This window comes from Nanorana parkeri, unplaced genomic scaffold, assembly GCF_000935625.1.
Source record: "Nanorana parkeri isolate BGI_ZX_2015 unplaced genomic scaffold, ASM93562v1 scaffold1329, whole genome shotgun sequence".
Lineage (NCBI taxonomy): Eukaryota > Metazoa > Chordata > Amphibia > Anura > Dicroglossidae > Nanorana > Nanorana parkeri.
The window spans coordinates 155,114-180,793 of NW_017307597.1; the positions used below are offsets into that span (position 1 = coordinate 155,114).

General features: G+C 40.0%; 1 protein-coding gene across 1 annotated transcript in view; it reads left to right on the forward strand.

Annotated features, from left to right (window-relative positions):
- RXFP1 (relaxin/insulin like family peptide receptor 1) overlaps positions 1-25,680 on the forward strand; it is a 165,429-nt gene that overhangs the window by 62,077 nt on the left and 77,672 nt on the right. Inside the window, exon 3 of the mRNA XM_018569394.1 lies at positions 24,149-24,253. Coding sequence (XP_018424896.1) covers positions 24,149-24,253 — 105 coding nt within the window. The remainder of the gene's footprint in view (positions 1-24,148; positions 24,254-25,680) is intronic.

The window sequence follows — 25,680 nt, forward strand, 5'->3', positions numbered from 1 at the left end:
CTCACGATAGCGCGTGATGCAAAACCTGAGTATACATTGATGAGTATGTTTGCCATTCGTTTTGTTTGTTGTATTTGGTGTGGGGACACACTGAGGACTTCAGCTGCCATTGTGATGTGCGGAGTTCCTCAGGTGTCCCTGTGCCTTTAAGGAGGTACCTCCTGGTGAACCTACACCCAATTCATCCTTTGCTATATGACTTGATGAGTGTGTTTGCCATTTATTTTGCATATTCTGAAAATTTCTCCTTATGTTGGCACGGTCCTCCATAGGTCACACAGAACTGGTCCCTCTGTTCACTGTTGGAAGGTTTGGGGTGAACCTAGTATCACCAAAACATACAGCCTCTCCATACCTCCAGCAAAAAACTGTGAGGTCTACCCTCTATTTCTTGGCTTACATTTTACCTTATATAACATAGTACATTCAAAACATCAAGATTAATATAATTTTCCAAAAATTAATATCTATTATTTTTAAAAAGCAATCAGTCAATTGACTTTGTCTAGGCTGCTGCAGGCAAGAGGAGGCATTTCCTTTGTCTCTTCTTCCCAGTGTTCATATTGACTGTAGAGAATCACTGAACAAAGGTGGTTCCATCCTTCTGGAGAAAAAGTATATGAAGGAATTGTCAGGGAGAGTACTGTAACACATTATTTAGCATGTTTACCCTTAACATAAAAAATACATCTGATACTAGATCCACTTAAATGCATAAGTCATCAGCACATTGCACGTTTATGTTTAAAGCTATTAAAAGAAAATGCATATGTGAGTTGTTTTGTGAAAATACATAGCAAATGCGTTAGAGAATTGCATTGTGTTTAGAGAAGATTTTGTTATAATGGTCACAGAAATATTTGTACTTGGCTCTAAACAGCTACCAGGCATTTCTCCCACACGCACTGATAAAGATGTTTCTACTACCATAGAAGAAGCAAAGAGAAGAGAATTTATATTATGACACAGTTAGCAATTTACACAGTGATTATTTTTTTAATGATATGGTTTTTAAGATTAGAAAAAGCCACAAGATAAATACATGGATTTAAAGCAATAAAGAACATCTGATGGTTTGCCTAGTTCATGTCATGGTAGGATTCATGCACTAGACAGGAGCATTGATACAAAACAGAAAGAACAGATAATTCTTTGGAGATGCAGAATGTGTTCCAGAAGCCACTCTTTGTCCTTTTGTAATTATGTTAGTGTGTAAAATAACATCACATACTATTATTAACTTGATGGGGTTAAGAAAATGTAATCTTTTAGAAGAACATAGAAAAATGCAATGAAAGAAGTTATTTTAAGTGAACCCGTCAGCCATTATAAACATTAAAGGAGAACTATGGGGTCATTGTTTTTCCCCATAGTTCTCCTTAGGGAAACGGGAGGACACAAACTAGCGTCCTCCCGTCACCCTAGGCTCAGTATACCGCGAGCTACAGCTCGCGGTATACTGAGACGCCGCAGCCGGAGTGGATCCCAACATGGACGTCAGGATCCGCCCAGCTGCGTGAGTGACAGCTGGCTCTGCCTATCCAGATTCAGAGCCAGCTGTATCCGCCCCCCCCCCCGTCCGTTTCGCCAGTCAGCGCTGGCAGATCGGAGCGGGGAGAGGGGAATCCAGCCCCTCCCCCTGTCACGGCAGAGAGCCGTGACAGGATCGAGAGGTGAGCGAACCCGGTATGTGTTCGCTCACCTCCCGATCTACTGAGCCGAGCTGTGACAGTCTCATTGTCACAGGTCGGCTAGAACTATGAGGTGAGTGGAAATCACTCATCTCATAGTTCTCCTTTAAAAAGTAAAAGTCCTTTCTAAGTGTAGACAACACAAGATGTTATCTTTTTAAAGAAAAGTCTCCTTTCTCTGCCTCTCTGAAAATAGCTCCACTTTATTTGCTTGGGGCCCAACTTCAGGTCTAAGCCCAACCAACTGACATCTCTCTGTGCACTGAGAGTGTCTCAGTGGCCAATAAGGGCACTCTCATTGGCCATTTGCAGTTGGCAGGCATAGCTCCAACAAAGAGAAACCAATTGCAAAGATGCACACAGAAGTGGGGATTCTGGTTAGAAACGGCAACAGTAGTTATATTGTAGTATGCACACCATTGAAATTTTAAAACTGTAATACAATTTTTAAAACAGCTGGGTTGCTTCGTATTGAATGCCCAAACAATTTTCTTTCAACAGTTTGACCCTATTTTGGGTGAAGTTGGCCAGAGCTCACTCCTTGGAATTTTTAAAGGTTTCCAAGTCTGTCTATCTTTAAAGTGATGCTAAACTCAGGAGTTACACAGTATCTCACAAATACACTCAAGTTCCTTAACTATTAGGAAAAATGTATCTTATTTGTGTATGACTCGGCTGTAGAATCATCCTCAAATCATCTCTTTATTCATGCTGACACTGTCCTTCCTTCTGGAGGGTGGCTACATTTGTTTCCCATGGTCCCTGCATGTGTTGTAAAGTAGCCACTGCTCCAAGCTCGCTCCCGTGATGGACTACAATCTCAATACCAATTAGTAAACTAAACGTGAGATTTTAGCCCATCACAGGAGCGAGCTTGGAGCGGTGACTACTTTAAAACACACACACAGGGACCATAGGGAACAAAAGTAGTCACCCTTCAGAAGGAAGGACAATGTCAGCACCAATTCAGACATGATTTGAGGATCTATAGCTGAGTGATACACAAATAAGATATGTTTTTGCAAATAGTTAATGTTCTTGAATGCATTGTAAGATTTAACTCTGAGTTTTGTTTCACTTTAAACTAGGGTATATGTTAAGTTGTACTTCTTGTGTTTGCCCATATTCAGTCAGTGAAGGGACTAATCATATTTGGGTCTTTAGACATATCCTTTTAAAGCTCTGGCAAATGTGTTTTTGCTAGGTTTGAATAATATCATCAGTTCAGATATTGCAAACAGAAACCAGTGTTTCTGTCTCAGTGTTTCAGTGTTCTGTTCAGAAACCGATGTTTGAAGCAAAATGTTGACATTTACCATACGCTTCAGTAATATAGACACTTGGTAATTTCTTATATGATAATCAGTTTTAAAGTGTATTATAATTCTACTTACACCAGTTTTGAAATAACAGCAGGATTTTGTTATGTGTTTTAAATAAAATATAAAAGCTTGTAAAGAGCATCAGTAAAATGAAACTAAAATGGTTTAAGGTTTTGTTTTTACTTCTTATTTAGTATTTATATATTTTTTTAGCATAAACATTTAATACAGGGTTTGTTTATCTCTTCCTAAAATACTATACATAACAAAATGAAGAAGGGGCTGGTTAGCCCTTTGACTTATTCAGCTGCATGCATAATTAATGTTTGAGCTATTGTGCACTATATACTGTGGGCTGTTTTCAGCAAAGCAGTTAAGATCAGCCTTGTAGCCTGGTGAATAGTAGCCCAGAGAGCCACCTGATGGCTGGAAATCATAAAAATAAACTTTTCATATGCAATATTTCATGGTAACCTCATTTAAAAAAGAAAATAGTTTTAATAATTGTATTTTGCAGTCCTGGAAATAATAAATGGATACAAATTGGACACAAATATTATACAATTCCTTTACAAACAGGTTTAGAAAATGTGAGAATCTTTGTTAGGTCATACTTCCAGTTAGGTAAGATTTTGGTTCTGATTTACTGAAGTATAAAATGCAGAGGTGTGATGTGATCCTGGCCCATATATACTAAAGTGAAAAGTGTGGGCAGTTAAACATCTAATCACGAGAAGCTATATTCTGCTGCATGTTTTAATGTTTGTAGCGAGCACAGGTTCACTTCAGCTTGGTTTATAATTTAGTAAATCAGATTGGGGTGCTCTCCTTCTTGAATTATCCTGATTTAGGTTTAATATAGAAATGTAGGCTTTACAAGGTGTGCTATACTTAAATGCAGTAGCTATTTTTATAACACTGTGTAGGCTCTTTTGTTTTGCAAATTTTGACAGCAGTCTTAGACATGTTCATCAAATGTTTGTGTGCTGCTGCCAGGTTTATTGATTCTATGTTCTGCCTTGGTGAATTAATACAATACTTTGTTCATGTACCCATCTATAAGTAGCTCTCCTGTGAATGTAAAAGCAACATTTAGGGGGTTATTCACAAAGGAGTCGAAGGATCCAGCCGTAGCTTCGGCTGATCCTTCAGCTCTCTTCGGCAACCGGAGCCCTTCAGTTCAGTCGGACTGAAGGGCTGCTGTACGGGCTATACACTATAGCCCATAGAGCAGCCAAGCCAAAGGCATATGCCTTTGGCTCGGCCGAGGCGTGACAGCCGAAGTGGGGCGAAGCCAGCCGTGATCTCCACCCAGTTGTAATGACAGATCAGCATCCCCAAATGACCTGGGGATGCTGAACTGTCATTAAACAATAACAACAAGGCAGAGCCGGGCGTGATGTTACTCTAGCAGGTGCCGACCAATAGGAAATAGTTGGGCGGAGCTAGTTGTCACTGCTAGCTCCGCCCAATTGTTTTTTTTTAAATTGTTTTTTATTTTGTTAAGTATCTTTATTTTTACTATTAGTTTACTTTTTTTTATTAAACCTATTTTTTTTTTTTTTCGATTATTGTCACTGATTTTCTATTCTGCTCAGCAGCATGTAGGTTCCGAGCAGAATAGCCGAGCTAAATGCCGCATATCGGCATTCAGCTATTCACTCACTGCCATTTGGCCCCTGTGAGCTGCTGGAGCTTGATCCAGATGTTGGATCGACTGAGTCGAAGTCCTTCTGCACCTCTTCTGGCCTTACAAGCCAGAAGTGAATACCCGAACAGCGTTCGGCTCATTTCACGTCGGTTCGGTTATTCACTCGGCTGCCTCCAGCAGCTTAGTGAATAACCCTGTTGGTTCTTCCAAGTAAATGCATTAGCGGTAAACTGGAATGATATATCCTTATACATAATTATGTTATTTGGAAGAATTGAATTTCCCTCAAAGTGAACCTGCAGTGGGGAGCATACACTTTACTAAGATAGTCACTGGTTAGTAGGTACCATAAGTTGCCTGGTCACACCTTTATGTTCATAGTCATCCTCCTGACATTACCACCAAACACCTTGAAGTTTCTATGCAAATACTTTATGAAAGTCAGTACTGGCATAGATTTAGGTATGCCCACTCCACCAGTGTTCAGGCCTGATGAGTGACCACTGATGCACTGAGCACTGCATTGTAAAACGGGGGATGGGTATCAAGAGTGCCTTCTCTCTCAATGCCATACATTTCATTGGCTTGGGGAGCAGTTTTTTTTGTTTTTTTCACATCAGTACATCAAGTCCAGATGCATGGCCTGGACTTGGAGCTAGCAAGATCCAACTGAACTGTACTCCAGCTGGTGCTCCTTAAGCTACCAGTAATCTACACAACTAAAATCACAGCTCATAAATGATGTGAAAGAAAGGTCTGAAAATTGTGCTCAAGTTGCCGACCCTACTCCCATGTGATGCTCTGGCCATGCTACTTGTGCGGACTCACCTGCCTCATATAGCTTCTCTGAAATTTCAGCAGACCTGGAAGGTAACAATGGGGTCACTGTGGAAGACAACTAAGCTGTTACCTACCAAAACAGAACTAGCATCCATGTTTTCTGCCTAAAGTGCTTACTGAGGTCTGACCTGACATGAGAAACCAGGGTGGAGGAAGTGGAATCCCGGCTTGACTCACATGCAGCAGTAAACAGGGCTGATGTGCTTGTATGGGAGGATGTTTCATGGCAGCACTTAAGTTAAACCTGTAATGGGCTAAACTAAGATAATTGTTTGATAGTAGGAAGCATAAGATGCCAGATCACAACTTCTGGTTTCATTCATCTTTCTGAGCACTGCCAGTACACACCTCCCCTATCCTACAATTCAGTTTAGTGAGGTATTCTATACTTCATCCCATAGAGACAGACCAGTTTACAGGCTCCCTTGTTGCAGGCAGGCACCAACAGTACTCGACTACATGTGTTACATTTCTTATATACTTGGTTAACTATGCTGAAAATAAAACACCTGTCCTTTAAGTGAAATCCCTCATAGCTCTTGGAGCTATCACTCAGAAGAAAGCAAATATATTCAAATATATTCAAGGAAAATAAATCTTCCTAACCTAGGAGTAGTTGGATCAGTTTCTTGGATCAAATTAGTATCATAGTATCCTTCCTAAAATTGTACATAATTGTATGAAAATCATTCAATGCTTTTTAAAATGATCAATGCATGATTGACGTGCTATCACTCCCTCGTAGGGTATTCCACAGCTTAACCACTCTTACTGTATAGATCCTCTTTCTAAAATCTTCTTTCCTACATATGCAACTGATGTCCCATTGTCCTCTGTACAGTTTGGACAATGCGAAGTGCAGCTTATGCATACAGTATTAAAAATAACTCTAAAACACCTTTTGTTTCTCAAAAAAAATTCAGGTTTTCTAACTTTTCATTTTCATTGTTGACCTGCTTATTTTTTAAACATGTGCACATTTGAACCCTCGCCAAATCCTGCTTACGAGATGGTGCTCAAAACTGTTCCTTTGGCTTACAAGTGATTTGTACTGGTGCAGTACTATACTACCATTGAGTGTTTCCTTTCTAACTTATTTGATTTCTTTTGCATTTATTTGTTTGCCTCTCGACATTGAGTGGTGCTACATATTAAGCTTTTTATTACCTAGTATCCCAAAGTGCCTTCTCCAGCTCTGTTTTGCCCACCTGTATTCCATTTCATGAGTAGTATGTAAGATATTACAATAGCATTTTAAAATGCAATTCATTCAGTTTTTATCTTGTTGCCGCTCAACATCATATTTTACATGAGGCACCCCGTCTTGTTTGTTGCTGATTTTCATCTAGCTGATTGCTGCTATCTAGTATTTCACAATTTATGGCATATGTTCTGATATGGGTCTTATCTCAGCTGTGATAGTGTTTAATTGAATGTAAAATTCAACCCTGATTTATACTGAAATAAGACTTTTACTGTGAAAACCTACAGTATGTCTATTTTGTAGTCAGTGTTGTTACATATAAATCCATTTAAGTTAAGGCCACACCCAGGGCCGGCCTTAGGGGTGTGCGAGCAGTGCGGCCGCACAATAAAAAAAAATTATTTTAACTACCTCCCGGCCATCCGTTGTAAAAAAACGGCTGGCCAGGAGCTCTCTAGATCTGAGCGGGCGTCTTTAGACGTCCGCTCAGCCACGCCCCCTCGCGCGCACCGCTGGGCGCTCGTGAGCGGGAAATGCCCGTTATTTGAAAACAGGCAGCGATGCCTGTTAACATACAAGCGATCCGCCGGCTATAGAGCCGGCGGATCGCTTGTATGAGGTCCCGTGAATTGCGCCCTCCCCGGCTCCCCCCCTTCCCGCTGTCAAGCTGGTCCCGAGCTCTGCTGTTCCCAGTGCGAGCCCGGGACCTGCATATGTCCTCTGTCACAGGGGATCAGAGGGAGCTCGGTACACGAGCTCCCTCCGGTCCCCTCTCCGCTGTCAGAATGCAGAAGTGGTGTATATTACATCACTTCCGCATTCTTGTGTCACTCTCCAGCTTCAGATGCTGGAGAGAAGCTGATGAAGCAGATCTGTGCTTCATCAGCTTCTTCAGGGGGGTCCTAGGTGACATTAGGGGTCTTGGAGACCCCTGATGTCTCCATAAAGAGGACCTGTCACATATTTTGCTATCACATAAGGGGGTTTTCTAACCCCCCTATGTGATAGCAATAAAGTTTCCCCCCCAAAAATGTAAAGTTACAAATAAAAAATAATTAAATTTTTTTTTTAAAGTCCCCCCCATACATACACGCATGCAAACAGGCGTCGGGTGCGCATACGTGTGAAAACGACGATTTCGCCCATTACGCCGCACATGTTACATATCGCCACGAACGTCGGAATGAGAGCAATAATTGTAGGGCTATCAATCACTGATAACACTAAACTGATGAGCGGTAAAAGCTTTTAAAGCGTCACCTATGGTCAATTTTGGGCATGGTAATTTTTTGCGATTTTGCGGGTGCGCGCAATTTTAAAGCATGACATGTTTGGTGTCTATTTACCCGACGTGACCCCGTCTTTTTATATTTTACCAAAAATATGGGTGATAAATGGGTGTGGTTACTGGGGGTGTGGCCACTAAAGGGTGTGGCCACGGAGGGGTGTGGTCACTGAGGGGCGCTGTAAAGCTTTCTCGCACAGGGCGCCTAAAGGCCTGGCCACACCGAGAATGTATTTTATCAACTTTAAACATGCTTAATTGAATCAGAATAAATATTAGGGGTGTACCATGAACAGTATGAGAAAAAACTTGTTTCTCTGAGCTAACGCTGGCAATCTGAATACAATCCATGCTCCCGATGATCCTGCATCCTAACGAGTGCCACTGGACCTCCGTAGATAGCACATCAACCTTGCAGCATTGATCTTTATACCGCCCAATGATGAGATTGATGACCCACAGCAATAACGATGAGGTTGCAGACTTGGACTGACAGAACTGTGGCCCCACTACCTCTGAACTGTCTAACAGGTTGGTAAGCACGACAAAGTAGTACGGCGAAGTACATTATGGCCACATGGGAAAAAGTACGGCGAAGTACATTATGGCCACATGGACAGAGCCCATATGGAAAGCTCTGTCTCCTGTGATGGACCCGCTGAAGGCAGTTCCCCTGTGAAGGATGCAGCTTCCTCCCCAGTCAGCACCATTTTAGAACATGCAAGTGCTGCTGCCTTGCCTGACTCCCAGCCTAATGCTAGTGCCTCTCCCTTGTTTGTACAACATGCTACTCTGTCTGAAGCTTCCTCGCAGCCTACTCCGTTGGAAGTCCTGACTGAAGTTAATAAATGTGGCACTTCCCTCAATATACTCTTAGTGAGCCTAGGCCCATCATAGCAAGATTATTTTTCTGTCGGGACACAGAAATACTTCTATGATTGGCATGAGAAAAAGGAGATCACCTTCAATTGAGCTAAACTGCCATTTATTCCTGACTTAGCCTAGGTGTAACGACAAAGAGCCCAGTTTAGTGAGGTCAAGCAAATACATCAATGCCTTAAACTCACATATGTCATGTTAAATCAGACAAGCTATGTGATACTGCAGGGAGCGAATCGCACTTCTTCCAATCTCCACAGAAGGTCTTTGTGTGGCTCAAAAACAAAAGATCCTTCAGAGCATGCATGATTCTGGTTTTGCCATATACTCTTACTCCTCCTTAGAAATGTGACTAGGGAGACTATAATCCTTTCCTTGAAGCAGGTGTACGAATATGGCTGGCTTTCTTTATTCTGCTTGTAGATGCCTGTGGATTGCTGCCTTATGGACCCACAAGATCCATTTTGATAACTGCTTCAGCAGATGGTTCTTCAATGTGTTCGGTGTGTTTCTGGTTGACTCTACAATTCTATCAATATTTTTCTTTTTTGCTTTAACTCCCCAAGAAGCGGACTGTTGCTGGGAAATGTGCTTCCCTTTCTCCATTGACTGCATTGTTGCTACTGAGAATGCTGAACTCATACCTCTTCTAAGTGTTGGATGTTCAGGCTTTTGCTATATCCTGCCTTATTTCTCCCCTACTGTCCTATGACAGCGATACCTATCATTTCCTGTAATGTTATAGGCCTTGGAGACCACCCAAAACAACTACAAGTTTTGAACTGGTTGGTGAAGTTCCACCCAGATATTTATTGCCAACAGGAGACCCACCCAACTCTTGATAATGAGCGTTATCCATGTAAGCCCCAAGTTTACCTGCCTTTCACCTACTCTACCTACATCTACTCCGAAGGGTGTTATTATTCTTTTTTATAGATCCATAGACTTTGAGGACCCTAATATACATTTCATTTTTTTAAACTGTTGCATTTTAATTCTTTAACCTGTGTCTAACTCAAGGAATATGCTCCAATGGTTTGCCATTAAAGGCTGAGTCTGCCTTTCCTGTTGGTCAGCAATTTTATTAATGTGCTTTTACATGCCCCCCCCCCCATAGTAGAATTCAGACCTCACATGCATTGGTGTGATCTCTGGAGACATCTATGTCCTGGGTTTTTTTTGTTTATGGTTGTTTGCAGCCTGAAGCTGAAGGTGCTGCCATTGTAATGATGTTTCTACTACAAATAAAAATGTAAATCTTGTGTCAGCCACCATTGTCTTTAGGTGAATTAAGGCTCTTACCTAATGCACAGGCTATACAGGATGTGTATAACTGTACATTTCTTTAGTGTTAAACCACTATGATGAACATGTATGCATTAAGCAACTTCTTGTTGGGCTTGAAAACATTGAAGGAGAATTATGGGGTACACCTTTTTTGCATTTTTAGTTTCCTTATGATACAGGAGTACACTTTGCAATGTACTCATGTAATAAAAAAAATGCACCATAAGCTTACAATTCAGTGTAATATACTGTGGGTGGGGCTAAGCTCTGTGCTGAGAAGCGATCCTGAAAATATTGCCGGGATCCTCCTCTCCCATTGAGTGACAGCAGCTTGTGGGAGCTGCTGCACGTTCATGAGAACCTGTGGAGGCACAGCAGCTCAGGGCACATCTTTTCAAAGTTTATTCATGTCATGTCACAGTTCTACAAACACTAGCACATCCATCCTGCAGTTTGTTTTTCATTTCCCCTCTCATCTCCACACTGCTGTCTCCAGATAATAGACATTCCACATCAGCACTGAGACCATCAGTTCAGCTCCATCCTAGCCTCCCTCTCTGCTGACTTGGGACATAGACAGGGAGAAGAAGAGATAAAGACAGTAGAGTGGAGGAGGGGGGGGGCGAGGACGGAGCTGAACTGACAGTTCAAGGAAGAGCAGAACCATCCGTACACTCAGATTAGAAGATTATAATTTAATTAAAAGTTACAACCAGTTCATTTGTTAATAACTTGAAGAAACAAACACTTTGCAGTGCCTGTTACTCAACCAAGATGATTTTGCACATATATGATTAGTCGTTGTTTAATTTTTAGCATAGCAGAGCTTCACCTTCTTCAAGTTTAGGGAAATTCCCTTTGAAAAGTGAAAAATACCTTGCAAAGTGAACAGTCTATTTTGCCTTTAGTAAATCAACCTCATAGACAGGTACAATTATGTTGATTTACAGTACAACCAAGGGCTCTATGTGACCGGTACATACATCTATGTATCCTGTACATTGAAACTATTACCAGTTCTTACATGTCTCTGAATATTATGTTTGCAAGCACACTTATACTCACAGCTTGTGATTCACTGTGCATGTCTTTTTCATTTGGAGGGATTTTATCTAACCTTTCACCTTATAAGTTCCCTCCAAGCACGTCAACATTCTTTTCACTAGTACGGATGCTGAGAGTGGCTCTGAAGCTCAAGATACATCAGGGGTTGGGACAATCATCATTTCGGCTATTGACAATGCAGCTCTTAGTCTTGCAAATGAGACTTTGATGACATCACATCTCAAAGACTCATCTCACAAGATTAAGAGCTTCACTGTGACAACCTCTGCGAAGCTGAGACAGTGTCTACCATACAGACAAGACACTGAACAACTCTTCTACCTGCCAGGTTGGTATGTTGGACAAGGGATGGTAATCAACATTGCATAAACTAGTCAGTACAGAAAGAATGGGATTTGGGTCGCCAATGTATTTTGTCTTACAGTACAAAGACTAGTTTATGTTAGCCTTTTACTAACACTGGACATCAACATATAGCTGGGCATTTTGATTATCTAGTGAGCTTTCCGATCTATTAATGTTAAGTATAGGTTAGAGGGGTACTCCAATAAAAAACAAAAAATTCTATAAATTGTTTTCTGCTTACCCTTACATATGAAAGGAAAGTATTTCAGCAGCACCTAGTCCGCTTACCTCGAGCGGATTTCAGCACTGCGGGATAGGGCGAAGGTTCGGGCGACGGTCCAGCGTCGATCGCGCGACCTTCACCGTCGGGCTGCATTAAAATCAGGAAATTTGCGTGACATCCGCGGGAAAAAGGGTCCTGCAGGCGCGATTTGCGACCACGACAAGCGACGGGCTACATGGAGTTATACAGCTCCATTGAAAATCATTGGCCGGCAACTTCCTGCGATGTCGCTGCGGAAATCGCGGAATTTTCCGCTCAGTGTGAATGGGGCCTTATAGTCACACATGCTAAAATAAAGATCCTTATACTTGTGAAAAGGCCATGTGAATTGAGCCCCATGACATAGATATGTTGCTAGATAACATCCTAGCAGTGACTTGCTTAGAAACATCCTCTGTAATAAAGATCTATACCTGACTACATATTTAGAAATATAATAATTACAAATATGCCAAGTGTGAGTTAACAAAAAATCATAAAAATGTTAAACTTTTTTAAAGTAAAAGTATTGGGAGAGTAAAATGTACTCTTCCCAATACTTAGAGCCGGCTCTGCAGGTGTCACATGCTGGCTCTATAGATCAAGAGCTGAGTGATCAGGAACCACTGATTCCTCAGATTATGGTCTTCTTCCTGCAGAGAGCAGAGACTGTCAGTCACCCCTCCTCAAAGGGATTCCCCCCGCCCCCTCTCTGCTCCTCCAGCGCTCATTCGAGGGACAGACAGGGGAGTGAGTAGGCACAGTTGGCTCTGGCTCTGGGGAGGCAGAGCCAGCTGTCAATCAGGCAGCGGGGTGGGTCCCCAATATTGTCGAGCTATTTCCCAGCTGCAGCGTGGCTCTGCACTGTCAGCAAATTGCCCACTATCAGCTAACTTTGGGGGTCACAGGAGTACGTTAGTAAATGTACTCCTCTGACCCAAAAGAGGACTAAAGCCAAAAAAAATAGGTTTGGCTTTAGTTCTTTTTTAAATATTCACTTTTCTAAAATTGTATCCAGGGCAGGCAGCAAGTATTTGCAGCTGCTTAAAAGGTAAATAAAGCCAAAACGTTTTAGTTTTGTTTTAGAGTAGGGTATAGGAAATGAATAGAGTAAAGAATAGTTAAGAAGAGAGTGTTTCTTAAGCTCTATAGATAACTAGCTTTGCCTAAATAGATATCCAGTTGGCTTCCTTATTTTGAAATTCCAGAAAATCAACATCATTTAGTCTATATGCTATGTATATTGCCAGTGCTTAAAATTTGTGTGTGTACTTGGTTTTTAGAAACTCTCCTGCTTCAGAAGTAAGATTGAATGCACTGTGAATCAAGCAGTCATGCACAGTGCTGGCATCCTAGCAAATTGTAGGCAGAATCTCACACAACAAGATGATGTTTCAGTGATTTGTAGTTAGCAAAATGTTGAAAGAAAGAAGTTGCTTGAATGTGTATATTTGCGTGTGTGTTTCCCAAATTTGTTCACTATAAATTTTAGTTCTTCCCAAAATATCACAGTGTAGAACATTGAACAGTCGTAAGAAAATTATTATATGGTAATAATATAACTGGACATTTTCATAAAAATTTGAAGTATTATCCACATAGAAAATCGCTATTTTGGATACTATCCTATCTTTTCTAATAATTTTTATAACGAATAAAACTATCAATTTTGTACTATATGTGGACTCTCCGACCCTCTTTATTTAGCTGCACTTTGAGTTAACCCCTTTCGGTTTATCTCGTCTTTTTGTTCATATTTTGGATACTATAGCTAATGGAAATTGGAAATCAGTTGTGGAGGATTACCTATTGAATTATACTTAGCTGAACTCTAAATTATGTTTGGCTGTTTGGCCCCTGGACGCAATGGGCTGTCAACAAATAAAGAATGATATAGTAAGCTGTTAGTCGAGAAGCCCTAAGGCAGGCTCTGTGTTGGTTTAGGGTGTTTATCTACAGAACACCATGTTCTTCCTAAGATACGTGACAGTATGAAATCTACGTCATCATAGGCCTTCTGTCCGGATTATATCAGAGTCAATTTTCTGATACCTTCATATACTTTAAATGATGTATATAACTTTGTGAATCTTCAAAAACATTTAAAAAAAATACTTTTCTGTTTTTGAAAAGTTTTTAAAGAGAAGTGCAATTGATCAGATGTGTTGCCCTTAATACTCTTTAGAGCTAGAGATAAAATGGCATAGGATTCCTATAAGCCCTTCTTATTGTGAGGAAGCTAATGCATATTATGCAAATGGTAGCATCATTCAGGGGTAATTTCACTACTTATCGCACATGCTAGTTATGGGCTGGGTATGTCACACACGGTAAAGGGCTGTGTTTCTTGCTTGAACTCAATGGACTTGTGTCTTTTTTTAACCTAATTATGTGTTGACAGGCTTTTGTTCACACTTAAGAATTACTTTTCTTTCCATATTAGTAAATGGGAATGCAAAAGTAGTTTAAAGAAGGTTAATTAATATCTCACAATGCATTTGCCTATTGACTCAAGCCCAAAGCCCATTGACACAGACCCTACATCTGACTGTTTGTGGTTATGATGGGTATGCCGTGTTTTGAGTATGCCAATTAGCAATAATCGTTATAAAATAGACTTGACCAGTACCTGATCACTACAACAGTGTTCTGTATCACACCTGCTGTTTTAATTTGACTAGAAACGAATTATATGAAGATATGGTATTTTAAACAGCAACACTTAAACCCTAAATTCAGAACAAATAGCTAAATTCATGTTAAACTTTATTCTACCATCTCTACGCAAACCTTTATGAGTTACACACTTGCATAGCTAGAACAATTTCCTTGTACAGATTCCCCACTGGGTAAATTTGATTTATTGCCCAATAAGCAGGCTGAAAGTGGAGAAAAGTCAATGGAAGCTGAAAAGTTTAATCAGGAAATAGGTTGTGTCCTGCCGGGTTGTACATTGTAGCAGGTAGGTGTAAATGGCAACACAAGAGCTTGCATGTTTTTTAACTGTATTAAGTTGTCAGGCTTGATTTTCTTTTTTTTTTATTTTAGAAATATCTTTCTAATGAGTATGAGTTCACAGAAGCCTCATTCTCTTCCCTCTACTAGAATTCTTGATCTTCTTTCTTATCATTTTAGAAACTGCTGTAAAATCATTTTCAAGGCAAAGCAGCAGCCTTATTGTCAAGGTGTGTCATCATATGGTCATCAGCAATGAATCCTCTTTGAAATGAAATGTCAATCTTCTTCATCTTCCTTCACTTTTTCCTGCTTATTTATATAGCTAGATCAAGTAAAGCAACACTATCATCTACCATGTTCATCTACTACAAAAAAACTTGTATCCTGAAAAGCCATAGCACTTACCTGATGCATTGGAAAAATAAAGTTCCTTTCTGATCCCCAGGGCAATCTCCATAATTCCCTTGATCAACATTCAGGTATATATACTGTATACTGGAGGGAATTTATCAAAGCAATTGCGACAGTTTTAGCTTCTTAGATCATTTTTTTAATGTGCAAATCTGTATTTTAACATGTGCCCCTGTTTTGACCTGAGCTTGCACTACTTTTCCAACTGCATATGTTTTGCACCTGTTTTGCACCTGTTTTGCCCAGAGCTGGCACTACTTTTCCAACAGCACATGTTTTGCACCTGTTTTGACCAGAGCTTGTACTATTTTTTCAGTTGCATGTTTTTTGCACCTGTTTTGCACCTTTTTTTGACCAGAGCTTGCGCTACTTCTTCAATTGCACGTTTTTTGCCCCTATTTTCATCTGCACTTTTTCTGCAGCTATCTGAAACTGGAGCATCACCTAACAAAACAATCACAACTTAAGAAGTCACCATGACCACTTCTTCAAGAAGCGATAGTTAAGCTTTTTGCCTGAAGTTACAAGTCTTCTATTCCTGGAGTCTATTAAAGCTAGGGTTGCCACCTTTTCTTCCAGCGAAGCCCGAACACACTAGCGACACACAGAAATTTTTTTGTGGAGATTGAGCGATGCACGGAAATATTTTAGGAGTATGAGTTGCGGCTTATTCATATGTAAATAGCGCCACCCATTCATATGTAAATATCACAGTCGAGACTATTTTCAGTGGGGGGCCAATAGCCCTTACAGATATGAACACAAAAAAGCGCCAGAAAGGACTGCTCAGCCAGTATAAACCAATATAAGCATGAGTATAGTCAGAACAAAAGTCTGTTAAAAAATAAATAAAAGCACGTGTGTAGAAAGGTCTGCAGGATGCTGCCCCAAACCAGCCAGGGAGACTGCAAAATCTATGGAAAAAACACAAACAAGGGGCGCCTTTCCTGGTGCAGACAAATTTATTAAGATCAGGATCAGAGGTAGATATAAAACATACTCACAAAATTCAACATGATTATGGTATAAAAAGTAAGTCCATGGAACCAAGAAAAAGTCTGTGAAAGCTGCACAGCCGTGTCTATGTGTCAGCAGAGGAGACTGTTTGATGTGTGATGACGCGTTTTCGGGGTCACGCCCCCTTCATCAGATACAGACCTCCTCCGTTCCATGTGCTAAATATAGTGGCAACTGGCCAATCGGTGTGTGCACACTTGCCGATTTTTTTTCTTGGCTCCATGGACTTACTTTTTATACCTTAATCATGCTGAATTTTGTGAGTATGTTTTATATCTACCTCTGATCCTGATCTTAATAAATTTGTCTGCACCAGGAAAGGCGCCCCTTGTTTGTGTTTTTTGGCCAATAGCCCTTATCTTAATTTTGGTTGCCCCTGTCTGCCTGTCCTCTTTTATCCGGGTTTCAGCTGCCTTGAAACCCCGACACAGCATTCAAAACCCGGACTGTCTGGGTGAATCCTGGACAGGTGGCAACCCTAATTAAAGCTTATTTATCAACAGCATTACACTAGCATCATAAATCTGATGCAAAGTGCATTAAATATATTCTGTGCAAGTTCAAACACTCGCAATTGCTATGATAAATTTCCACCACTGTATTTTATAATTAAAAGTGGCCATTTATATGTATGTTTTAGAACTGCATCAAACCCATTTTTAAAGGAATATACTGAGTCTGTTACAAAATTATTTTATATTTTTAATGCTCTTCTATTAAAGTACACTTTTCTTATGTGAACGTTAAACCTTTCTTCTTCCAATTACAAAAAAAGTGACCTCAAATCCTTTGTAGTTAACCTAAAGTAAACACATTTCTGCTGGAGTTTCTGTTTGATCAATTAATATACTGGATCTTAATTGCTTTTTCTCAAGGGTGGACAATTCCAATTAATCTTTCATCAAAGTTGAGGTCCTGCATGATACTTATTACATTTGTTGCCCTGCTCTGGATTTTCTGGTTTTTAGATATCGTTTCTGTGATGTGGAAGGTTGAGGTCCTGCATGATACTTATTACACTTGTTGTCCTTCTCTGGATTCTTTCTGGTTTTTAGATATAATTTCTGTGATCTGGTGCCCAAACCTGAACTACATATAAAAGATGAGTTCATGCCAATTTTTGTATTGGGGCAAATACATATATAGTTAAAGTAGTATTCAACGCTCAAACTTTTTTCAATAAGGAATCCAATTAAAACAAATATGATTTGCCCAGCAAAATATTTCTGTACATTTCTGCCCAAACAATTGCAGTCATCATGTTTCCAGACAGCTGGCTTTAACTCTCTTAGCTCAGCTTCCCTGAACTTCCTGTTGAGTACAAGTTCACAAGGAAAAGAGCAGTATCCAGCAATTGTACATCTACTAGCTTGGAGAAGGGAGGAAGGGGAAGTGAGGAGCAGCTTGCCTTGTGTGACTGTGGAGACACACACAGCTTACTAGTACACACAAGGCTGGCTCCATAAAAGCATTGCAAAGGAAATGAGCCACCCTAAAACAGGATAGCAGGTGCCAGCACTCAGGGGACCAGCTGATTCTGCAGGAAACTAAAACTTTTTAACATCAAGGAACAGCATTAATTGTAAATGACCTAATCAGTATTTTTTTTAAATGGACTTTAATATAGCTTTTAATACTCACAAATACAACAAAATATAGTGCTAGCTTTAGAAAATGCAGGTTTTTTATGGTATTCATAAGTCTATGATCTACCAAGTCATCCAGATCTTATTTTTATTGATTCACCGAACTGTATGTTGCTCTTTAGCCCTCAAATGCAAATACTTGCATCTCTCCAGATTGAATCTCATTTTCCATGTAGTTGCCCATGCAAACACTGTGGGGTCTATTCACTAAGCTGCCGTAGGCAGCCGAGCAAATGACCGACCTGAAGTGAAGTGAGCCGAACACTGTTCGGCTATTCACTTTAGGCTGGTATGGCTGATTTCAGCCGTACATCGGCTGAAATCAGCCGTACATCGGCTTGCTTCGCATGGCTTCGGGTCGGCCGAAAATGCTCAGCATGTTCGGCTGACCCGAAGTGCAGAAGGAGTTCGACTCAGCTGATCCAACATCTGGATCGGTTGAGCCGAACCTCCGGCAGGCTACTCATTGCCGTTCGGCCTATTCTCATAGATGGCGAACAGCACTGAGTGAATAGCCGAATGCCGCTGAGCGAAATTCGGCTCGGCTGTTCCACTCGGTCCCTCAGAGGGACCGAGCAGAACAGAAAAATAGTTTAAAAAGTAAAAAAAAAGTGAATAGAAAATGATTGTGCGGAGCTAGCAATGACAGCTAGCTCCGCCCAACAGTTTTCTATTGTCCAGCGGTTCTGCTGCCGTCAAAAAAAAAAAACTCTCCCGGGCACTCTGGAGGCACAATGCTAGTTTACTATTGGCTATTGCAAATTGAAAAAGCCAATAGGAATCTAGCAATGCATTCCAATGGGCAAAATATATATATTATTTTTTTTCTATTCAGACACGGCTCCGTGTCAGAATAAAAAAAAAAGAAACAGCAGTGTTTCTCTCCTTGGCGGCCGGGAGCGGGAGACTCCCGGAGTGCCAGGGAGAGTTTGCTGTTTGGAGATCAGTGTCCCTGGTTAGCAGGTAACCAGGGAAGCTGATCTCTCTGCATGTGGCCGGAGCCAGCCGTAATATCAGTAGATATCTATCTATCTATCTATCTATCTATCTATCTATCTATCTATCTATCTATCCCCTTCATAAATCCACCCTACACCCCCCAACTTTTTTTTTTACTATCTCTTAATTTAATTGCTTTGAAACAAGATTTTATCCATCATTTTTGTTACATAGATAGTGAAACAGACCCACATGATTGCAATCCTTTACTGAAGTACTTCTGGTGGCATGCATTGGGGTTGATTTCCTAAAGGCTGTTCACTTTGCAAGAGAATTTGTAGGGAACATGTCGCCTTATCTTGGTGATTATGGTGACATTTGACCTTGCAAACAATACCTAATCACTTGCATAGAATTTTTTTTAAAAATCAGTAGTTTAGCTTGCACATGATTGGATGATGGAAGTCAGCATAGCTTTACCTCATTCACTAAACTAAGGTGAAACTTCCCCTGCAAAGTGCAATTTCCCTTGCAAAGTGAACAGCCTTCTTGACTTCAGTAAATCAACACCACTGCGTCAGGTAATACTGTATCATTACTGCATCAATATATTGTACAATAAGGACAGTCAGATTTTAAGATGACAGAATTTTCTGTATTCAGGCAGGTGAGGAATAAGCAGGTCTCTAGCCCTGAATCTCCATTTTTCCCTGTAACCGTCAGTTGTCCACGACAATATTAATAAATGTGTGCCAGTAAGAATAATATGTGGCAACTAGTAATAAAAACCGCCAATGAGCAAATTCAGCATACTTGTAAAGATGATCAGCATATATCGCAGAAAGGATGGGAGGGCACGAGAAGATAGGAAAGGATGCCTGCGCCATGGTTGAGTCTGTTTTTTTATGTGAAATGAATTACATAAATGGCCAACCCATGCTAAAATGTATAGATATCTGCATCAAACAATTCAGTACAGTGTGGGTCAAATCCTAGATAAATCTTCAAATGGGACACCAGAAAAAAAAATGGCAGGAATTTTATCATTCCGTATGCTATCCTTTGGTAGTCAGTATATCTTTAAACCATCATTATGGAGTATGTAGCATATAGCCAACACAATCTTATCTTCTCTGTGATGTAAAAGTCCTCGAAAACATGGGAGTGTAAAATTAGTCTTGTCATTCTCCTGTCATGCATGATTGATGAAATATAACTGTAGGTAAAAGTAATTACTGTAGGGTCTCATTCAGGGCAGTAGCTCAAAGAACATAGGTGCTAATGAAATGGAGATGGCATTTCTTTAGTAAATACATTTTTGTTATTTGCTATTAATGATCAGCCATTACCAGTTTTCCCTAATTAAAATTTGAGTAGCGTTCTGGGGTTACATAAGTACATAGTTGTTGAGGTTGAATCAAAACACTGAGTTCATCTAGTTCATGCTATGTCAATGTGTATATATGTGTGTGTGTTTGTGTGTGTATGTGTATGAGTTACTAAGTGTACATGTACCCCTGTATATTGTTCTCTATGAGGAAAGCATCTAAAAGGAGCCACAACTCTACTAAATTCACTGTCTGGTGAAGGGAGTTCCACAATTTTACAGCTCTCATAGTAAAGAATCCTTTTCACAGTTTAAGATTAAACCTTTTTTCTTCCAATCTGAGGTGGTGGCCTCTTGTCTTCTTAAGTGAACTAACAGTAAAAAGTTCATTATGGATTCTGTCATTACCATTAAGCAATTTGTACATTGCTGTCTCCTCTTAATCTCCTCTTTTCCAGAGTGAAATGATGCACATGGTCAAATGTCCTAGTCACATGTCTAGTCCCATGTGCCAGAGTTTCAGATTTTCTTGGCCAACCTATGACTCTTCAGAATGAGGTCCATAATAGAAAACCGAGACAACACACCTGAGCTTACAAATCTTCCTCTTCAGTATCCAGGGCTTTAGCTAGGGCTAGGCGACCATACAGGTGGGGGAGAGCAGCGGGATCCGAGGAGAAGCTGCAGGCTGTGCCGCTCCTCTGTTCGGTGGCCAAGCACCTCAGGATAGAGAGCAAAGGATCGGTAAACATCTGTCACATTTCCTGATCCTCTTTTTGCAGAACAAACACTGGAGTGATCAAGCTCAGAGCAGTCTACTCTGAGCCTGATGAAGGGGGCCCTATGCAGCCCCAAAAGCGCTTGATATTTTGAGTGACATCTATCAATAAATGGATTTGCACTGACTTGGATTTTGTCATGCTGGTGTGCTGATGACATCTCTATTTAAAGTTGTACTGTGTACGGCGCCATCCGCGGTCATTTCAAACACCTATTAACTCTTTGGGATTTCAGGTAAGGAGTGCTACAGGATTTATGGACATCTGTAAAAAAAACTAGTACTATGTGTCCCCAGTTATGCATGAGCATTAAGTGCTTTACATCACTTCCTATTCATTCACTCAGTAAAGAGGCTTCTCGCCATTCAGAATCTGGTTGATAGTAAATATGCTGACCCGCTGGCTTCAGGACTTTCTAAGTCTCTGATCAGGAGCGCGTATTCAGATAAGGAAAGTCAGAGAAAAGTTAGAAGTCCTTCTTTTCATACTTGTTTTTGGTCTGTGATGAATGATGAAGTGATGAGGCAAGAGGGACAGCATGAAAGGCAATTAGCAGTTTCATGAGCGGTCAGCAAAGGCAGCCTGAGGTCTGGATTATTTGTCAACAAAATTTTTTAAAAAAACTATGAACTTCTAATTTAGCCCTGTGAACTAATACAATTGCAGCTGCTTAGAAAGTATTGTAGATGTAAATGCTAATTTCCCTCCCACAATACAGAGAGATACAATTTCTGAAAGCATCATTTCATTTATTCCCTTTAGTCCCTGGACCTCCCCACCCCAACCCACACACACAAACACACACTTTAAATTTATATATCTATATATTCTTTGGGCCAGTACAGTGACATCACAGGTCTTCTCCTTACTGCTGCACTGAACTCTTACGTAATGAATATTAAACCTAGAAGATTAGTGACATCTAGTGGAAGAAAGGAAATACTGCAGGGGACAGAAAATCAATAATACAATAAAAGCTGCATTTCTTATTTTAATAGGTTATTAAAATAACTATAGCAGGGGACAGCTTGTAAGTGGATATTGCAGCAAATGCTGCATCTCTTATTTTAATAAGCTATTTATTTTGTATTCTTTAGCCTGAGTTCTTATTTAAATGATGACCAGAGGTGGAATTGTAATAAAAGGGCAACAGGGCAATTTTAATGATTTCACTGAAGTGGAGTCCAATATTAGACACTCTGGAAAGGTTGCATGAATAGGAAATCTTTAGTTTCACCTTCATGAAGTCAGATCAATTCATCATATACGTTATCTGTAATCTTGCTTCAAACAGGATAATTTATTTTTTAATAAATTTGCAGACAAATAGATATATGAATTGTAAATGATAATTAAGTCTCTAAAAGAATCTTTAAGCCAGAGCGATCATAGCTGTAATGACAGCCCAAACCCTAAAGGAAATTAAAACAAAGTTTAACTCACCTTGACAAATCTAAATATAAAATAGAAAGTATTGTGCAATGTGCAGGTTAAAAAAAATTAAAAAAGGAAGGAAAACTACAGTTGCATTTTTAAACACAATAGAAATGTATGTGTCAGCAAAGGTCCTCAGCTGTATATGATGCACCAGTCCAAGTACCCCAAATATGCATAGAAGTAGATGGATAGCCACATGCCATCTAAATCTTTTTAGTAAGTCTATTTAGTAAGGTAAGTCTATACAGGCCAGATTTGTGTCATGAACTGAGAACTGGTGATGTAGGTTGCTTTAAAAAACAAAGAGTTGCTTTCCAAGCATAGAATATCAAAAGTGGAAAAAAAATTTATCTGCAAACTGCAACCATTCCGCTACTACAGAAATAAGTGACAACCCAATACATCTCTACTAATCACAGAAAATGATGCTACCATTCATTAGTAAACCCTTGGTAGATAAAAGCATTTATAAATGTATGGATTGTATGTGTGACAGGCAGAAAGAAAAAGTTCCATTACTGGTTCCATCTAATATATGACTTCACTGCATGTCTATAAGTCCTTTTGATAACATTATTCATGCCATTCATGTGGTGTTTACAATGTTTATGTTAGAAAAAGTTTAAAGTTTAAAATTTAAAGTAACACAAAACTCAGAAGTTAAACCCTAAAAATACATTCAAGTACCTTAAGGCCCCATTCACACCTGACCGTTTTGTAGCGCGTCCTACGCTCGATGAACGCTCTACAAAACGGTCAAAAAAATAAATAGCATTGTAGTCAATGGTATCGTTCCCACCTGTCCGTATTTACGCCCGTCCCGAACGCACTACAAAACGGCCCACACATGAAAAGGTCCCGGAGCGTTTTTTGCTGCGTATTGGTCCGTTTTGTAGGGCGTTTTCCATTTGTATACTGCCAAGTAGCCTTTGGAATCGCACGACGGTCGCGCGACTTTTTTACCGCGAGTCGCGGTAAAAAAAACGCGTGGCGGTCGCGCGACAGACGCGCATATTACAATACGCATAGGTGTGAATGGGGCCTAACTAATAACAAAAATGTATCTTATTTGTATCTTATTTGTGTATCTTATTTGTGTAGTCCATCACAGGAGTGATCCCGTGATGGACTACAATCTCAATACAAATTAGTATACTAAAAGTGAGATTGTAGTCCATTACAGAAGTGATCTTGGAGAGGTGGCTACTTTAAAACACACACAGGGAACATGGGTAACAAATTTAGACACTCTCCAGAAGGAAGGACAGTGTCAGCATGAATTCAAAGATGATTTGAGGATCTACAGCTGAGTGATACACAAATAAAATACATTTCTGTTAATAGTTAAGTTACTTGAATGTATTTTTAAGATTTAACTCCTGAGTTTAGTGTCACTTTAAACTCAACTGGTGGGCACACCATAACTTGTAAGATGACCTCGAGTACATAGAGCAGATACTCCCCGATAGCCACAGGCTATTGTATTTTTGTATTTTTTTTGCTTGCAGAGCAGTATCCTTAAAACTTATATGTTCTATTTTGCAAATATCAACCACAATATCTATGACTGTCCATTCCCAGCCACCCTAAGCCAAATGTGGTTTGTGGTCTCACTGGCCAGTTGGAGGGAAAGAATGTTTGTAAGGGCAATCTAATTGGAAAATTTTCATTCTCCACCTAGATGCATTCTTGTTCACCCTGTAAGTTGTTTGGAATCTATTTTTATTATGTATTTATTTTTTGTCTACATGTGTTAAATATTGTAATGTCTATTGAAATATCTGTTTTCTTCACCACTTTCAGGAGACAACAATGGGTGGTCTCAGCAGCTTGATAAACACTTTGAGAAACACTATGAGAAGTTTGGCGTGAACAGCTACGACTCAGAGATGAAAGAGGCAGATTGCAGTAAGTAGTCAGTGTGTGAATCTACCAAGGACTTTAAAGCTCCTGAAAGTTCTACAGCATAGTAATAACATCAAATAACTATGCATTAAGTGTTATTACTGGGTTGAAACTCATAAAACACATATATACATTGCTTGGATTCATGTACACCTTTGATTAAAATTATTTTGTTTTGCTATAAAAGTCATATCATTTTTATACAGTATAAGTAGAAGGGACAATCAGACTTAAAAGACAGATAATGCTTTCAGAATATTCTATAATTCCAGCCAGACATCTGAATACACAGTTGACATTATTATATCTATACTGTTCTTTCAGATAAATATTTGTACTTTCATTCATCCTCTCTTGTGATACATTCACCAAAAGTAGAGAATGACTGCACTCAGGGCATCCCTACAATTTTCGCAGACTTAGTTGGGGGGATAGAAGAGGGTGCTGGCGGTGCAAGTTTGGCAGGGGTGGTAGAGCGTCACAGGTTGCTAAGAGCTCTTAGCAACCTGGGTTTCTCTGGATGGAAAGGAGGCGGCCGGCACATCTAACACACAGCCACACACCCCCCCCCCACGTGACCCAATGAGATGCCGCCTGAAGCAACCGCCTCAGGCTGCCTCATTACAAGAACGTTCCTGGCTGCACTATTCAGTTCCTTTACCAATTGCTATCACACAGGAGCTAACAAATCACTGTGTGATAGCATTTGGAGGTGACAGGTTCTCTTTATTATCCAGTTGCTTACTGGATAATGAATATAATATAGAAATATGTGATATTTTAATCATCTCACTTCTGCCCCAACATGCCTGTCTACTGCACCCAGTAGCTTTAACTTTCCTCCATCCAGTCTAATGTACATACCTTATAAAGTGTGCAATGGTGTGGGTGGCTTAGAGTATGTTGTTACTATCTGCCCCGTGGCTGTTGGACAGGCAGCTTCTTCTCTACTTTCCTCTCCTCTAGGAAAACAAATAGCAGCATTGCCTATTGTATAGTGCCACTTGTATCTGACAGCCACCTACCTCTCTCCATGCTTCGTCCCCACGGCTCCGTCCTCGCGGGTCTTCAGGATGGAGAGCAGTAAGCAGAGCGGCAGGGTTAAAAGTAACCCTACCGCTACGTGTAGACAGTGAGAGGGGAGAGCTGTGCTCTTCCTCTCTCACTTGTCACAGGAGTTCCAGCACAATGCTGTGCTAGAACTCCTGTATTGGAGGTGACAGGTTCAATAAAGAGAACCTGTCACCTCCAAATGCTATCACACAGAGATTTGTTAGCTCCTGTGTGATAGCAATAAAGTTAGGTGAAAAAAATGATAACAAAATAATGACATAATTAAAAATAAGTAAAAAAAATAAGTAAAAAATAATAAGTAATAATAATTACATTAAAAAATAAAGTTAAAAAAGTAAGAAAAATATTAAAAAATA